The 16,020-nt window shown below is 42.9% G+C and overlaps 3 protein-coding genes across 3 annotated transcripts in view; 2 read left to right on the top strand and 1 right to left on the bottom strand.

The window, feature by feature from the left end:
- The window catches only part of adam17b (ADAM metallopeptidase domain 17b), a 15,470-nt gene extending 14,759 nt beyond the window's left edge, over positions 1 to 711 (top strand). The window contains exon 19 of the mRNA XM_064339812.1: positions 1 to 711. This exon is cut by the window's left edge and continues 3,314 nt beyond it. The gene's annotated coding sequence lies outside the window, so the exon portion shown is untranslated.
- Positions 712 to 1,124: 413 nt separating this feature from the next.
- cpsf3 (cleavage and polyadenylation specific factor 3) lies at positions 1,125 to 10,574 on the bottom strand. The gene is made up of 18 exons (XM_064339813.1): positions 10,433 to 10,574; positions 9,942 to 10,005; positions 9,753 to 9,850; positions 9,507 to 9,635; positions 8,911 to 9,088; positions 8,373 to 8,462; positions 7,774 to 7,924; positions 7,207 to 7,382; positions 6,607 to 6,765; positions 5,930 to 6,076; positions 5,553 to 5,705; positions 4,956 to 5,064; positions 4,747 to 4,845; positions 3,816 to 3,910; positions 3,372 to 3,459; positions 2,813 to 2,879; positions 2,302 to 2,398; positions 1,125 to 1,657 (listed from the first exon to the last, which is right to left on the bottom strand). The coding sequence occupies exons 1-18, from the start codon at positions 10,501 to 10,503 to the stop codon at positions 1,556 to 1,558; spliced, it is 2,073 nt and encodes a 690-aa protein (XP_064195883.1). The 5' UTR covers positions 10,504 to 10,574; the 3' UTR covers positions 1,125 to 1,555.
- Positions 10,526 to 15,727, top strand: itgb1bp1 (integrin beta 1 binding protein 1). Its single transcript, XM_064339815.1, has 8 exons — positions 10,526 to 10,661; positions 11,123 to 11,254; positions 12,461 to 12,580; positions 12,864 to 12,942; positions 13,198 to 13,328; positions 14,106 to 14,198; positions 14,665 to 14,814; positions 14,937 to 15,727. The coding sequence occupies exons 3-8, from the start codon at positions 12,509 to 12,511 to the stop codon at positions 15,009 to 15,011; spliced, it is 600 nt and encodes a 199-aa protein (XP_064195885.1). The 5' UTR covers positions 10,526 to 10,661; positions 11,123 to 11,254; positions 12,461 to 12,508; the 3' UTR covers positions 15,012 to 15,727.
- Positions 15,728 to 16,020: the final 293 nt, after the last annotated feature.

Here is a 16,020-nt window from a genome sequence, read left to right as displayed (position 1 = left end):
TGAAATGTGTCTTCTTGTTTTTGAGAAACCAACAGAGCCAGATGGTGCTAGAGCTGTGCCCTTATAGATCTGGGCTCATAAATTGAAAATGCCGTCCAGCACAAATGTATATCTCCTCTTACACTGACTCGTTATTAATGCTCTTCTGCCTTGCACTTGGGAGTGCTCTCAGTCACATGACACTTGGGCGCTACAAAGCTTCACGATAGCGACTAACACCTTTTGCCATCACCGTTGACCCCGCAAAAATTACTGTCCATTTCAGACGTGTGTAGTTATGTGGTTGTGCAATTGAATGGTGGTAATGTCCACCATTTTGTTGTTGATTGTGGGCACTTTAAGGGAGGTATAATACAGAGTTCTTTGAGCAAACGTCATACATTTTGGTAAAATGTGAAAAAACTGGTTGCGATGTTACAAAGGGATATTCACCAGGTTCGTTCGAGTGTAAGTTTGAGGAGTCTGAAGGTGAATAGGCTTCTGGACTTTGTATCGAGTGTTTTGTGATGGTGCGCCATAGTGTTGGAACGTCCTCAGGTTCTGATCAGAGAGCTTTCAGAAGCCTGTTGTCAATGTGAGGTCAAAAACCAAGTTATCAAAACCACTCTCAGATGACCTGTTACCTCTTATGTGTCATCTATGTTTATAATTGTTTATGACTTGTATTAACTCAAAATGTCTCTCTGTTATTAAATTTTTTATATACCCTCAGTGTTGCTTCTGTGCTTTTATTTCCTAAAATTTTATCTACAGAAACTCAAGGCCTCAGGGTTCAGCCACATCTACATATAAAACATTTTATTTTAATTAGATGGGTCCTATACAATTTTAAAATGCCTACAATGTACAAATTACCAATCTCTGAACAACAAAATGTATGCAGACCATATTTTTGGGGGTTTTGACCATGAAAGTTTTTTCTCATCCTACTGGAAAAAACAAATGTTCAGCTGAATGAAAACATAGCTATCTGAACAATAAAAATATATATTTCAAAAAGTTAATGTAAATTACATTACTTGAAACTGCTTGGTTTAAAATGCCACAAAAGAGTCGAACTAAATCGCTAAAATCACAATTACAGTTAATGGGCAAGTAAAGAATAAATGTAACCTCAAAAGTACTTAAGACTTTATGAATGCTCATTTATTACATTCACATACTTGAAATACAATGTCAAAATTTACACAAATACCGTACAAAAGCAAACTTCTCCTTGATCACTTGGGACTCCACACCCCTTCACAACATGAGAATGTTCCAGAACATTCATTTCCAGCTCCGGAATTATTGTTTACTTACATCAGACAGATAGCAAAGGACAATTTCAATGCATTGCATTTGAAAAGACTATTGAGCAGGTTCTAGTAGAAAAAAAAAATTGCAATACAAAATTTACTTCTTTGTGGACTTTCAACATCAGAAAGAGCCACTGACTAGGGTAAATGTTGACACTGCCTCCTTTCCTGTGCAGCTCTGTCTAACCTGCACTTCACATGGCTGGGGGCGGTGCCATTGGGGGTCAGGAGCTAGGTACTCTGGGACATGTAGTTCCTCAGAGTGTAGGGTTGAGGGCGTCATAGAGCCGCTGGACGGCCAGCTCCACCATCTCCTTCAGAGACTCGTCGTCAGCGCTGCCCTCCTCGTAGTCCACGTTCTGTGACGGAGTAATGGTGCTCATCAGTGGAGATGCTCACAGTGGCATAAGCTCACACACACACACACAGTGAACCTCTGAAACTCAGGACTGAAAGCTGTGTGGACCACAGCTGGAATCTTAAGCACTTTAGTAGTTAAAATACAGTTATAGAAGTGAATAATAAATAATGTGCTTTAGGATAGCTCAGATGAATCCTGGTGCTAAGCAACTGAACAGTGTCAGTTATCAGTATTATGTGACAAATTTGTTACTTTGCACACAACCTTGTTTTATACTGCTTTGATATACGACCATCTCCCTCCACCTCATCTGATGAGTGCAGAGCATTCTGGTGCAAAATGGCTGCCGTGCATCACCCAGATGGGTGCTATACATTAGACGTAACTCCCCCTTCACTATAATTGCAACTGTTGCCTAAAAAACGCCACATAAGTCAAAACATCTTTGCTTTGTACTGCACAGAGTGCAAGTCAGTTCAGAACCAATTGTTAATAGGCTGTCTTGTTTGGAGGGGTACTCGTGAATTCTGTTATGTCTAAAGCCATACAATAATAAACGGATGGCATCTTTGGTACATGAAGAACAGAGTCATGGGTAAAGATGGAGAGGGGAGGCCAGGTGTGTGGGGACTGGCAGCTCACCCGAGTTTCCAGGCAGATGTAGGCAGTCTTCCCGTCCACCGTAACTGAAAGGTTCTTCTCGTCTTTGAAATCCACGCAGTCTTCTCCAAACATGTCCCTGGGGTGAAATGAGAGATTGTTAATAAAATTATGCACTTCCTAGAGGTGGAAAGTACACCTTCACTTAAAGAGTTATCTCCTCTGATATTTCAGAGATGGAACCAGCATTCCCAATGCTTAGCAGTTTTAGCCATTCCAAGCTTTACTGGAAGCAAAAACTGTGGCATTCACCAATGGGGTTAACTTAGTACAGAGTCCTACTTCTAGAAAAATCTGGAGTATCACCATGTTGAGATTGAAAATCCTATCACTACATGTGATTAATTAAGGTGGTACAGTTAAAAGCACCAAAGCAGGTCTGATCCATATATCCAGTCCCTTTATCCTTTGGCAACCTTTATCGCACATATGTTGATCGATCAATATTTAGGTTAATAAAAATAAAAACACTCGCACGGGGAGTTGTACTTACTGCATCATAAGTTCTAGCCTCTTCCGGTAAACATCCATGTCCATCGCCTCTTCACTGGAGCTCATGACTGTAGGAAGGGAAGAAACAGCTCAGCCTAGACCATGCAAGCGCTAGGAATACTCTCTGAACCAACACTGCACCTGCATATATTTTTTTAAGGCTGCATTTAGATGCTCTCTGAAAAAGGAATTGATAAACTAACCATGAAATGATTCTCAAAATAGATTTGCCTCCCTAACCTTCTCTAGAAAAAACAGGAGTGGACAATTATGGGTACTACAAAAGTTCCCTGCTGTCCTGTCACTGCAGGACAGTAGCTAATGCCAGTGGCATCCAAACATTAGTAGGATCCTGAGCTTCAAGTTACAAAAGAAATTTCTTCATGCCTGGTAGTCCCCTTTATTATCAGAGTGCTCCAATTTCATTTTCGGGTGAACAGCTTTTGAAAGTTTTCATCTGTATAATTTTGAAGGTGAAACATTGCTTAGATTGTCATCTAAGTATTTTGTACCAAATTATATACTGTATTTGATAGTTTAAAATGGATCGCTGTCCTGACCTTTCTGGGCTTTTGGGTTGGACTGGACTTCCAGGACCACAGTGGTGACAGCGTCAGCATACATGTCGTTTAGAGGGTTGGCGATCCACTGCAAGAAGAAACAAATGAATTAATATGCCTTTTCATCGCTAGGCAGTTTAAACTACTGCCACATTTGGGGCTACCCAAAATGCTTAGGCAAACACCTTGACCATAAAAAATGGCATGTACATTGCCTACATCTTAAGCCTTTGAAGAGTGTTTTTTAGAATGTTTTTCAAAAATCAGTTTTCTAGAACTTTCAATTACCAGTAGTGACTGCAGTGATTGTTACATCAGCATTAGAATGTTCAGTTAAGAACGTTCTAATCGAATGTGATCTCAACTTAAAGGTTTAAACAGGTGAGAGACAGACAGACAGACAGAAAGAAATGTACGAACACATAAACCACAGACTGGTCTCACCTCCAGCATGACCATTCCCACTTCATGAACCAGTGTGATGTTCTTGAAGATCTTCAGGGTGGTCTTGTCCGTATTTTCCAACTCCTCCACGTCTCCTGTGGAAGAGCATGCGGAAATGTCATGCTAAAGCGCACAGCAAGCAGGGGACCGGGGGTGTCAAACTGAATACCAAGGGGGATGCAGTCTCTGTTAAACATCACAAACTCACTCTGGCATGCAAGTGACATGCACATTGATAGTGACTCCATATTGACATGGTGATACTGTTGATAGTGACTCTATATTAACATGGTGATACTGTTGATAGTGACTCTATATTAACATGGTGATACTGTGATAGTGACTCCATATTAACATGGTGATACTGTTGATAGTGACTCCATATTAACATGGTGATACTGTTGATAGTGACTCCATATTAACATGGTGATACTGTTGATAGTGACTCCATATTAACATGGTGATACTGTTGATAGTGACTCCATATTAACATGGCGATACTGTTGTTAGTGACTCTATATTAACATGGTGATACTGTTGACAGTGGCTCCATATTAACATGGCGATACTGTTGTTAGTGACTCTATATTAACATGGTGATACTGTTGACAGTGGCTCCATATTAACATGGTGATACTGTTGATAATGACTCTATATTAACATGGTGATACTGTTGACAGTGACTCTATATTAACATGGTGATACTGTTGATAGTGACTCCACATTAACATGGTGATACTGTTGATAGTGACTCTATATTAACATGGTGATACTGTTGATAGTGACTCTATATTAACATGGTGATACTGTTGATAGTGACTCCACATTAACATGGTGATACTGTTGATAGTGACTCTATATTAACATGGTGATACTGTTGATAGTGACTCCACATTAACATGGTGATACTGTTCTTGTGGCGCTCACCCACCAGCCAGACTGCGCAGCTGGTTGACCAGCAGGGAGAAGGGGCCGGTGAAGGGGATGGCCTGGGTCTGCTTGACGGTGCTCATGGCCAGGTCTGTGTAATCTGAGAGACAGGGAGGGAGGGGGAGAGGCGAGAGGTCATGGCTCATTTCGGTGAGGGCCAAAATCCACACGACGTTAGCGAAGACCAGGGTCTCGTGAACAGGGGCTTACTGGACAGATCGGAGGGGGTGAGGATGTGGTAGCTGAAGTTCCGCTTCACCAGAATGCCGGACACTCTCTGGCCCTGCGCGCACTTCTTATCAGCCAGGGAGCCCATCACCTACAGAGGAAACCAGGAGACACAGCAAGCACACACGCACACACACACACACGCACGCACACACACACACAATTAAGAACATACAGACACAACTGCACGGGCTGATATCCAATCTGCATTGTGATACTGCAAATATAGCATAATAAACCTCATTTAAAGCACCTCATTTGCATATCATAAAAATAATCACTCGGTCTACTGGCTCTTTCGTTGGCGTGACAATTCAAACACCTTCATTTTTAAAATAGTCTTTCGTCTGTCATTGAGAACAAAGGCCAACTACAGACAGAACCATCTCATGTTCTCCGTGGAGGCAGACGCAGGTTCTATGAAATGTCAAACAAACCATTCCTGCTCCAATTCTACCACGACCCAAATTCTGGATCAGTTTCAGCCGAGGGCGTACCACTCTCCCCTGATCCTGGATACTGATCCTGGATCAGCTCACACGCGTTTCCAAGGCAGCGACGCCAGCGCGGGGCGCTCACCTTGGCCAGCTTCTCCCCTCTGAAGTTGAGCGTGACGGCCTCCGTGTTGCGGGGGTTGTGCACCTCGATGTGCACCTCGTCGTTGTCCTCGTACTCCCGGATCAGCGCCGCCTTCAGGCGGGCCATCTCGTTCTGCTCCCCGTGCACCAGGATCTGCCCAAAATAAGGGCGTCAGGAACAACGCGAAACACCCGCGCGCTACTTACACCGTCTATCGGAACAAGTTTATCGTTTATCGAACATTTTTAAAAATATGCCCAAGGTCACAGACTGTGGGATGGGTTCTGTCCAGACTTAAAACCAACCAGCCGTAAATGTGCGAGAATGGCTTTTAGTATAATTTTCAGGGGAAGAGAGGCCCATAGGGGGGCAGTTACCACGTGCGGAGGCTTGAGCGCGCGGATGAACTCGCTGGTCTGCTGGTAGTCCGTGTGGGCTGAGAAGGAGATGTAGTCCACGGACATCTTCAGCTGCAGCTTCTGGCCCGACATGGTGGTGATCTCCTCCGGCTCGGACATGATGTGCTGCGCGGAACACACAAGCCGCCCAACGGCATCGTCGCGCACGGTCACATGATGCTGTTACACCAATGTGAAGACCCACACGCAACTGAAATGTGTCAGACGTACTGGAAGATGGGGTGGGGGTACTGGGGTGGAGTAGAACAGCCATAGACATTTTTCAGCCATTGCTGACTGTCATGAATGAATTACATGATGAAAATTGATTGCCTTGTTAAGTCGGCATAGCCTGAAGCACCTGTGGAGGAAATTATTACAAAATATCCAATCAAAAACCAGGAGGGCGTGGCCTGTCCATAGGCATGAGTGGCAACATCCGCTGGCAACTTCACTCTCCATTCAACAATAGTGCACAAAACGCAAATGACACACTGTTCTCACCTCTTGCATAACTCAGTTTCATGGGTTACCGCAGGTGTGACCTCAGACCCAGTTATGTAATTAACTAATGTATTATCTATGCAATGTACTCCAAAAGTGCCCTAGGTCAGTATTGTTGTCCTGCTAACCTGCAGAGGCATGCTCTAGCTCACCTTGGCGAGGGTCCCCTCCACGCAGTACCCGGCAATGATGACGCCGTTCCTCTTATCGGTGCACCAGCTCTCAAAGAGCTCCCGGGACAGGCCGCTCTGCATCATCCCCGGGGACGCCATCACTACGCTGGGGCCGATGTCGTCGAAATGGTCCATGCTCTGGGCAGGGCAAGACGCAGATATAGAGTCACCAGATCTGCCGCTACGCGGTAAAACGTCCAGTGCTAGTTCAACTCTACCTGTGTTAACTCTGGAATGTGGGACCAAATGTTATCTGTTAAGAGCTGAATTAACACTGTTAAGAATTGAATTAACGCTATTAAGATTTAAATTAACACTGCAAAGAGTTTGATTAGCGCTGTTAGAGTTGAATTAACACTGTTAGAGTTGAATTAACACTATTAATATTTGGATTAACACTGTAAAGATTTGGATTAACAATATTAGAGTTCAATTATCAATGTTACAGTTGAATGAACACTGTTAAGAACTGAATTAACCTGTTAAGAGTTGAATTAACCCTGGACATTTTTCTGAGTACCTTCTCTGGGACATGCATATGAAGGAAGGACATGGTTTTTCGCGGCGGTTTTCTCCCACCTTGAGGTTGCTGATGTGCTTGAAGACGAAGGGGTTGTTGATGTTGATGGCCTTGCGGATTTTGTCGTTCATGGCGTTGACGTAGGTCTGGTACACCGCCATGCACTTCTTCGCCAGGGAGGAGGCGTAGTAGATGGGAATGTCGTGGAGCTCGGGGTGGTTCTGCCAGTACTCGTCTGTGACAGGAACAAACATGGGGATTCCAACCTGACTCCAGTTCTATATAATATACGGTAAAACATTTCACCCAGGCATTTGAACTTATGCATTTGCAACCAAGGATGATTAAAACAAATGCCAGTGTCAGAAAAAAAATCCTTTATAATCCATCTCAGACATTGATTGTGCAAAATAAGCAACAAAAATTATTATTTCCTCAAAATGCATTTTGCATCTTTGCTCCCAAAATAAATGAACCATACTTTAGCTGATATTACCTCTTATGCCCATTTTCACTTAATCCCCTCTGCTAAGTGTCAGGATAGTTTCAAAGCTACTTTATGAATGTTGGTTCAAAAATTGGATCAGACTGGCTGAGACACAGGGAGGCGGTGTGGATTTCTTTACCCAGAATGAGCAGCAGCTCCTGGGCTCTCCCCAAGGCGAACACAGGGATCAGGCAGCGGCCTTCCCGGTTCACTATGTCGTGCACCGTGTTGCAGAAACGAGCCTCCCTCTCCTCTCTCTTCTCGTGGATGTGTGTGCCGTATGTAGACTCCTGGGAAAAGAGGACACACGACCAGGCTTAATGCTAACCTCTGCATACCAATAAGAATGATAACCCCTCAAACCATAGATAAACAAGACCATTTCATCTCCCCACTGCAAATCTTGACATGGTATTACTATAAGACGGACATGACAACCAATTTGACAACCATACCTAAATGTAGAACCCAACAAGACAGCAGTTTCCTATGACAAAGTTTAAAACTTTCTTAAAATTTCCAAGTTTTACAAGCAATATGCCCGTGACATATTTAAAATTTATCGCATCTACAAGGTTGTACACGCTGAGCTTGCACAAATGCCAACAGCAAGGACAACAACACATCGCTCCTCTATCTCAACCCCGCATTGTGCTTTTGTATGCAGGAATCTTTCCCTCCCAAACGATCCGCGTCTGGCAGTACTGTTGAGATGCATCAGAGCCGCACATCACTCACAATGATGAGGATGTCAGGCTTGACGCTGGGGATCTCGGCTGCCATCAAGTGCCTGTCCTCCTGGCGGGAGAAGTCCCCAGTGTAGAGCAGCTGTGGGGCGGGAGATGAACAGGAAGAAGGAAGGGGAAACAGACAAGGAGAACACAGAGATCATGCTTATTCCAACGCACTAGATTCCTGTATGAATAATTGATTTTTCCAACCCTACCTATGACATAATGTCTTGGGTTCACTGTAAAATACAGCTGCGTGCCACTAGGCTGCTTGTGCAAAAGCTGGCCTAATTCTTCGATTAGAAAGAACAGCAACCACTTGTTAGAAAATTTCGAAGGAGAATTTTATTTATTGAAGTGGTTTTCTTATCAGCAACACAGAATATAAACAGTGTTATCAACGTTCTTCCTACCAAGAGCCTGGAGAACATGCAGCACCATAGATATTGACCAGCAAAACTCAAGTGGAAGCGCACCTGCGCAGTGATCAAACTGGACACTGGTAAAGCAGCGCATGGGTTAAGCAGGGAATTCTGCGCACTCACTTTCACTCCGGCGATCTCGATCATGAACATGGCGGCCCCCAGCACATGACCGGCGTGGTAACACCAGAACTTGATGCCGGCCACCTCCTTCACCTCGTGGAAGTTGATGGTCTCGATCTTGTCCATGCTTTCCTCCAGATCGGTCTCGGTGTAGAGCATGTCGTCTGCTGAAATGTTACTGCAAACGGAGAGGTCAAACATCGGGGTCAGTATAAACAGTGAAACCATGACAATGAAAATTATTGAATGCTAATTACACAATATAGCCCCTGTTTTGATATTATATAACAATTAATGTGTACTTAATGTCCAATTAATAAATTAACAATCTTTACATTCATAACAATCCAATTAAAACCGAACTTACAATTGAAACACTTGTGCATTAAAAATTATGTAGTTCAAGCAATCTGCCAATCAAATGCACCCTCCTATGCCATTTTTTTCATTTTGGCATATTGGCATATCTGGTTCAGTGCTTAGATTATACATTTTTCATAAGGCTACACATTTCTATGTTGCCATTTAAATATGCACCTGAAAGAAGTAGAATATGTTTCAATATCAACATGCTACAAAAAAAAGCATGCACCCACCTGACTTTGACATAATCTGATAACAGCCAACGATAGATAGCTTTGGTAGCATGTGTCATAAAGGTTCTTCCTTTGAAGCTTGTCTTCTGAAGAAACCAAGGTAGAGCACCACAATGATCCAAATGGAAACTGCAAAAGAACCGATAAGGTTACTCCGTGTGTCCATGGTTTTGGTGTATGTTCACAATCCATGCTTCAAAAACAGATGACAGGTATAGGATGACGACAAGCGCAAAGGACACTCACTGGCTGATCAGAAGCAGATCGATCTCGGCTGGATCGATCAAGTCTATGTAGGGAAGAGCATCCATGCCCTCCAGACCCGGGTGGATGCCACAGTCCAGCTGCAGAGATTAACGAAAGGAGCTTTCACAAAACTGAAAATACAAAGACAGTGCATGTGGGCGAGAATAATTATTAGAGCACAGTGCCTACCATTATTTTCCGTCCCTTGAATTCCAAGATGATGCATGACCTTCCCACCTCCTGTCCGGCTCCACTGTCAGTAAACGAAGCACAGAATAGCGCCACCCAATTTTAGTAATGACCAGCGCTAGAAATGTTCACAGTAAATATAACTAACTGACGTACAAACTGCCCTGTCATCTCTAATGGCATGTACTAACAACGTTAACAAAAGTGCGCATTAATTCCCATGGCAAACGAAACTTCATAAACTCAGAGGAGCTCACTGGCTAATGTCACCTAGCTTTCAGAAAAAAAGCCAGCCTAAGCCAGCCTCCCATACAGTGAAGTAGTTAGCTAGTACAGACGCTCAGTTCAACTTTTAAAATCCACTCAAATGAATCATTCTCCACAAGCCAGTCATCAATTGCAACATACGTAGCTAGCTGTGTTAGCTACCGTTACACTAGTCATTCATTTATTCATCTTCTTTTCAACGGGAACACGGAGGGAAGACTTACAGAGGTCTGATAAGTAATTGGTCACTTTCCTCTGCAGGGACTGATATATCCGCTTTACGCTTTGCAGCCATAATGGATAGCTATAACAAATGTATTTTATAACTTAACGGTGCACAAAATCACACATTGCTTAACTCAAAACTAAACTCCATTGAGCGAAGTTCAAAGGACGAACTTCCGGTCCCTCAAAATACATACGGCCGACGAGGAAACAAAACACAGAGCTGCAGTAAGTAGTTCTGAGATGATACGATCTTATTTATTTATTTATTTGACATGTTTTATTTTACTGTATTAAAAAAAAAAAAACATAATACTTTAAGAAATATATTCACATATTATGTATATATTCTGTCTTTATGTATTATGATAGCCTGCATGTGTCGATATCGTCCTAAGAAAAAAAAAAAAAAGGTTTGCACAATATTATTAATAATATAATAATAATTTATTTCATTTTTATTAAATGTCCCCTGTAGTGCTGGTTTCAGCATAGCAGAATACGCGAGATTAATTAGCCTACCAGAGACTCATGTCCCCTACAGGAGACAAATATGCCTGGCTTTAGGATGATATTATAGGCTTATATGATATATTATTGTCAGCACACGTTATTTGAACAACTAGTAATACATTTAGAACAACTTCAAGTAACTTCTGGTTTGGCTACGTCTCCTTTAAACTGTTGAGGTGGAGCTGCAAAGGAAGTGAAGTGCCTGAAATCGAGTCTCGCCAAAACAGAAAGAACCGGATACTGTCGCTTGGCAGAAGTTACACCTCAGTTACAGCCATTAAACTGACACAAAGCGAAAACATAAAGAGGTATGCCCCGTAAAGATGCGAGTGAGATTGTCAAACTGTCCCTGTGTAGCTGCCATTTTATGAAGTGAAGCGTCCGGAATGCGGATTATTTTTATGTCAATGAATCAAGGGGATGTGTGGATTTTTTTTAAGGAATGAAACTAGGAGTGGGTGGGGTGCAATGTTTAGCCTAGCAACGGGTTTCCGTTACTCGCGCTTCGGATGTTTAGCTAATTAACAAGTTCGCGACAATGGGGATCAGTGAACACACGAGTCTCAGTACGGGACCCTTTGTGGCAAGCGCAAGTCATTGTGCGTGCTACGGGTGGAAGTGCTAGTATGCTTTGTTGGTATTTCGAAAGCTACGTAAACTTGTGACACTACAGCAAGCTTGCTATATGTTTAGACATCTTCAAGTTAAAGGCACTGTTAAACATTACGTATGCACGAGTCTCATGTTTAAAAGATATATATTTGCTTGTCAGTTACTTTCTGACAAAAGGCAGCGGAGTCCAAAACTGAAAGGGGGGGCGGCTGGGCACGTAGAAGTGCTGACTCCTCATTACAGTCAGGGACCACCAACATAATCACCTGCACTGCCGTTTGTTTTGCATGTTTTTGCGCAGATGAAGATCCTGGATAGTGTCATGATTAAAGAGATCCAAGGATTCTTATGTAAATGCATACATATGTAATCATAGACTTTTTGAAAATAAGCTTTGAACTACACTGAAACAAGGTGAACAGACTTTGAAATACATGCTCTGTAGCTACCAGAGCAGTCACTAGATTACCCTTTATATATTTTTTTGTTGGCAAGTTATCAGAACATTTGGCACATTTGGTGACACGTATCATACTGCATTGTAACCATTTGGTTGAGAATATAAACTTCTTTAAATTTTAATATCACTTGGCATCTAAATACCTCTAGATTTGGTACCACTGGAACTGGTGGTGTGTGAGAGCGATCACAGGATGTGTCATTATTATCAGGCAACTTGAAATGCCTATTCACAACAGACAGGTTATCATGTCTCTTGTGGGAGGGCTAGAATATTTCCAAGGAGGGCCTTGTGGGTAGAACGGTTGAGAACCACTGTAATAGAGCAATTTCCTGTTTATACTTTCAAAACCTGCTCCCTACCTGCACTTGTACTAGTTCAGAGATTAATGTTTCTAACTCCTGCTTGGGATGACATTTAATGTTTCTTGACTGTCTGCAAGATTCTTTTCCTTACTGGAGAGCTGAAGTGTCCGTCGTCATGGTGAAGAATGTTCCGGAAGGTGAAGAAGCGTCACAGCAGCAGCAGCTCACAGAGCAGTGAGATCAGCACCAAGAGCAAGGTGGGAGCTTTCAGAGTGACCTTTACCCGAAGGGTTTTAAGCCACAGCACTTAACACATTTAGACTGGTTTCAGATATATCAGACTTTACAGTCCACCAGGCCAAAGGATTCAGGACACAGGCACAAAAACCTTCCCACCATTTTATATAATTGATTACAGTGTAGATTGATATAGGCTAAATAAATCCAAAATTGGTCACTGTCCATGTCATAAATATAAAAGCACAAGGAATCAGGTTCCTGGCTGTGTGTAACTCATGGTTTGTCTCACCGCTGTTTTAGTCTGTAGACTCCAGTTTGGGTGGCCTGTCCAGGTCCAGCACGGTTGCCAGTCTTGACACAGACTCAACGAAGAGCTCAGGTCAGTACTGTAGGCCCAAGGACTGCAAATCACAGTGAGGCTCAGTTCTGCTTGTTCGTTCAAAGTGTGTTAACGTAGTTTATGGTCTTGGTTCCCAATAATTTTACAGTAGTTGTATTTTCATGACCTATAAAAGAGTAAAATTATGGGATGTGATGGTGACAAGTCAGGTTGTCTCTGTGACGTAGAACTTCTGTGGTGAAGAACTTAGTCGGTCAAGTAATAACCACTTGTTGCTTCTCACCTTAACCCCAGGCAACAGCACCTTGGACACATGTGCCGAGTTCAAGGTGAAGTATTTGGGGTCCATAGAGAAGCTGCCGTTCGAGATGTGCAAGTCACTGCTGGAGCCCCCAGACTTGATTAGCTATATAGACACTGCACAGGTGAGCGCCAAGACTTACATTACATTGCATTACGTTTATTTGGCAGATGCTTTTATCCTAAGCAATCGACAACACAACTTTCAACAGGTCTGTTTTCCATCGAATATGAAAGGCAAAGTTGTCCAAATTATAGTGCTTAACACAAGCAAAGCAGCTTAATTTGAATTCATGCTTCATAATTAAAATTTTGATGATGTAAAAATTTGACTGTTTATTCTGTAATAAATCGAGACATTAGAATTGAGTGCTTTTCTGTGATGACACTGAGACAAGTAATGGGGGAAAATGCCACTGAGTTAATTGAAGTAACAGTAATTGTCATTGACAGTGAGCTGCTAATAATGATTGTTTATTCATTTAGTAAAGGGCTGTATAACTCTAGTCATGGAGGGCTTCTGTATATGTTGGTTTTTGCTCTAACCAGTTACCCTGGATTAGTTTTATAAACAGCTGAAGGCTATATGGCAGTACTGATTCAATGTTAACAGAAACGTTTACTTAAAAAATGTACAAGATACAGTTGACCTAACTAAATGGTTAAGAGCCATGTGCACCCTTGATTTTGTAGATTTTCATAGCCCATAACTTAAATGAGAAAGTATACCATTTTGAAGCAACATTTAATAATTGACTAATCTGTGCACTGTTAGTTTTCACTTTACACAAATGCATATTCTGTTGCATATACCATGTTTTTTGTGTAATTCTGTGATTGTGTAATTGTCAGTGTTGCCTCCCATTGAATTATTTTTTTGAAATTTCTGCTCCTCCTCAAAGCAAGAAGGAAAGCTGCCGTTCGTGGCTGCAGATCAGGAGATGGTCCTCGCAGTGTCCAAGTATGGAATCAGAGTGGCTTCCTCCGACCAGTGTGTGAGTCCCTACACCTACACCATCGCCACAGCTTCATAGAGAGAGGGCCAACTCTCTCTATGAAGGTTCTTCTGAATGTGGCTTAACCTTGAAGGCACAGAGCTACAGTCTTGTCACGGTCACATGCTGGTCTTATATAGAGGGAAATTAAGATTAAGTATTCTCATTTTTAAATAACTGAAGATATAATAGAAATAACTGAATGTATAAATAATAGCAGTCCTTTTTAAGGTGAAGACATGATCTCTGGCCATAGCTGGGTGGCGCAGGTAGCAGATTGCAGAGTGGGAAAGAAGTTTCCAGCTGACTTCACACACGGTTTTGCACACTAGTCCTCGTCCTCTCAAATTCACAGAGGACATTGCAGTGATGGCCACGGCTCCTGCTTTGGGTATTCCAGATTAGGGGTAAAAATGGAGAAAGAATGACAGACATCACCACGTTGCTAATTTCTTTCGGCCCGTAGGAGGTGCTGCATAGGCACCCTCTCTACCTAGTGGTCCGCATGCTGTGCTATGAAGATGGGCTGGGAGCCGGCAGGAACCTGCTGGCGTTGAAGACCACCAACCCCGAGCAGCAGGAATGCAGTATCTGGGTGTACCAGTGCAGCAACTCCGTGAGTGTGTCACAACACAGTAGCAAACCAACACACACACACACACACACACACACAGACTTTGTAAATGGAAGGTGCCTGGCACACAGGAATCCAGGCTAATGCGTGTGTTTCTGTCTCAGGAGCAAGCACAAGCCATCTGCAAGGTGCTGTCTGCAGCCTTCGACTCTGTGCTGGCGACAGACGCCAAGTCCTGAGGCCAGCTTGGCGGAGATTCTGCTGTGAGCCAGGCCGGTACCCAGCATGCAATGCACCACTGCCATCAGCTGAGCCATGTGGGGGGGGGGGCGGGGGGGGGGATCACCATCACCACGTACAAGGACTTTTGTACTGTTTTTAATCTAATTGCATCTAATTTAATGTTCTGTTTGTGAACAGTGCATGGTTTGTGTATGTATGTATGAGTGCTACCTGGTATTTGTAAGGTTTCTGGAGGAACAGTTGGCTGCTTATTGGCTGCCTTGGACCTGCAGCAGACTCCCATTAACTCTCAATGGAAGGACAAAACAGTGGTACACCACAGAGCACAAAGATGCTGTCAAAGAGGAGCAGTCGCTCAACCACATGACCCAACTTCAGAGTTCAGACGGGAAGCAATCAGTCTTCATGTGTGCTGATGTCATCGTCCCTCTCGCCAATCACAACAGATGGAAACAGGAGGATCGCAATAAGCATTGTTAAACATTAACGTCAGTGTTAACGTTGGGTCATGTGATGACAAGACTGTTTCTGAGGGGTTCTTAAACACTCATGCTGGAACCCCCTTTCCTATTTCATACTCAGTGCATTATGGGAAACAGAAATACTTTGACAGCCCAGTGCCCTATTACCTCTTTTCTTACATGCCCAACTCATTGGTCCAGATGGGATGGACCACATATGCGGTACAATAAAGTACGGTGTTTAATTTAAATGGCAGTTGTAGTTCTTTTTTTTCTGTAGGGAGTGGGTCTTTTGTGCTATTTGTGCTTTACATTGCTATGTTTCATTTTATTTTTCCTGAATCCTCCCTGTTTTACTGTGACCTCTGCAATTGCATCACATAAAGTGAATCTTCATTGTTCTGTTTATCTGTGACATGCCATTTATAATGAAGCAGATTTAATGGAGACTGAAACAAAGACAGCGGGGGCTGGAATCAGACAGGAGTCCAGTACATTCATAGTTGCGGCTCTCTGAACAAGTGCACTGCGATGAAACCCTTAT

The sequence above is a fragment of the Anguilla rostrata genome, chromosome 6 (assembly GCF_018555375.3).
Source record: "Anguilla rostrata isolate EN2019 chromosome 6, ASM1855537v3, whole genome shotgun sequence".
In the NCBI taxonomy this organism is placed as follows: domain Eukaryota; kingdom Metazoa; phylum Chordata; class Actinopteri; order Anguilliformes; family Anguillidae; genus Anguilla; species Anguilla rostrata.
Note: the sequence above shows the minus strand (reverse complement) of the source record. Positions and strands in the feature narration are given on the sequence as shown.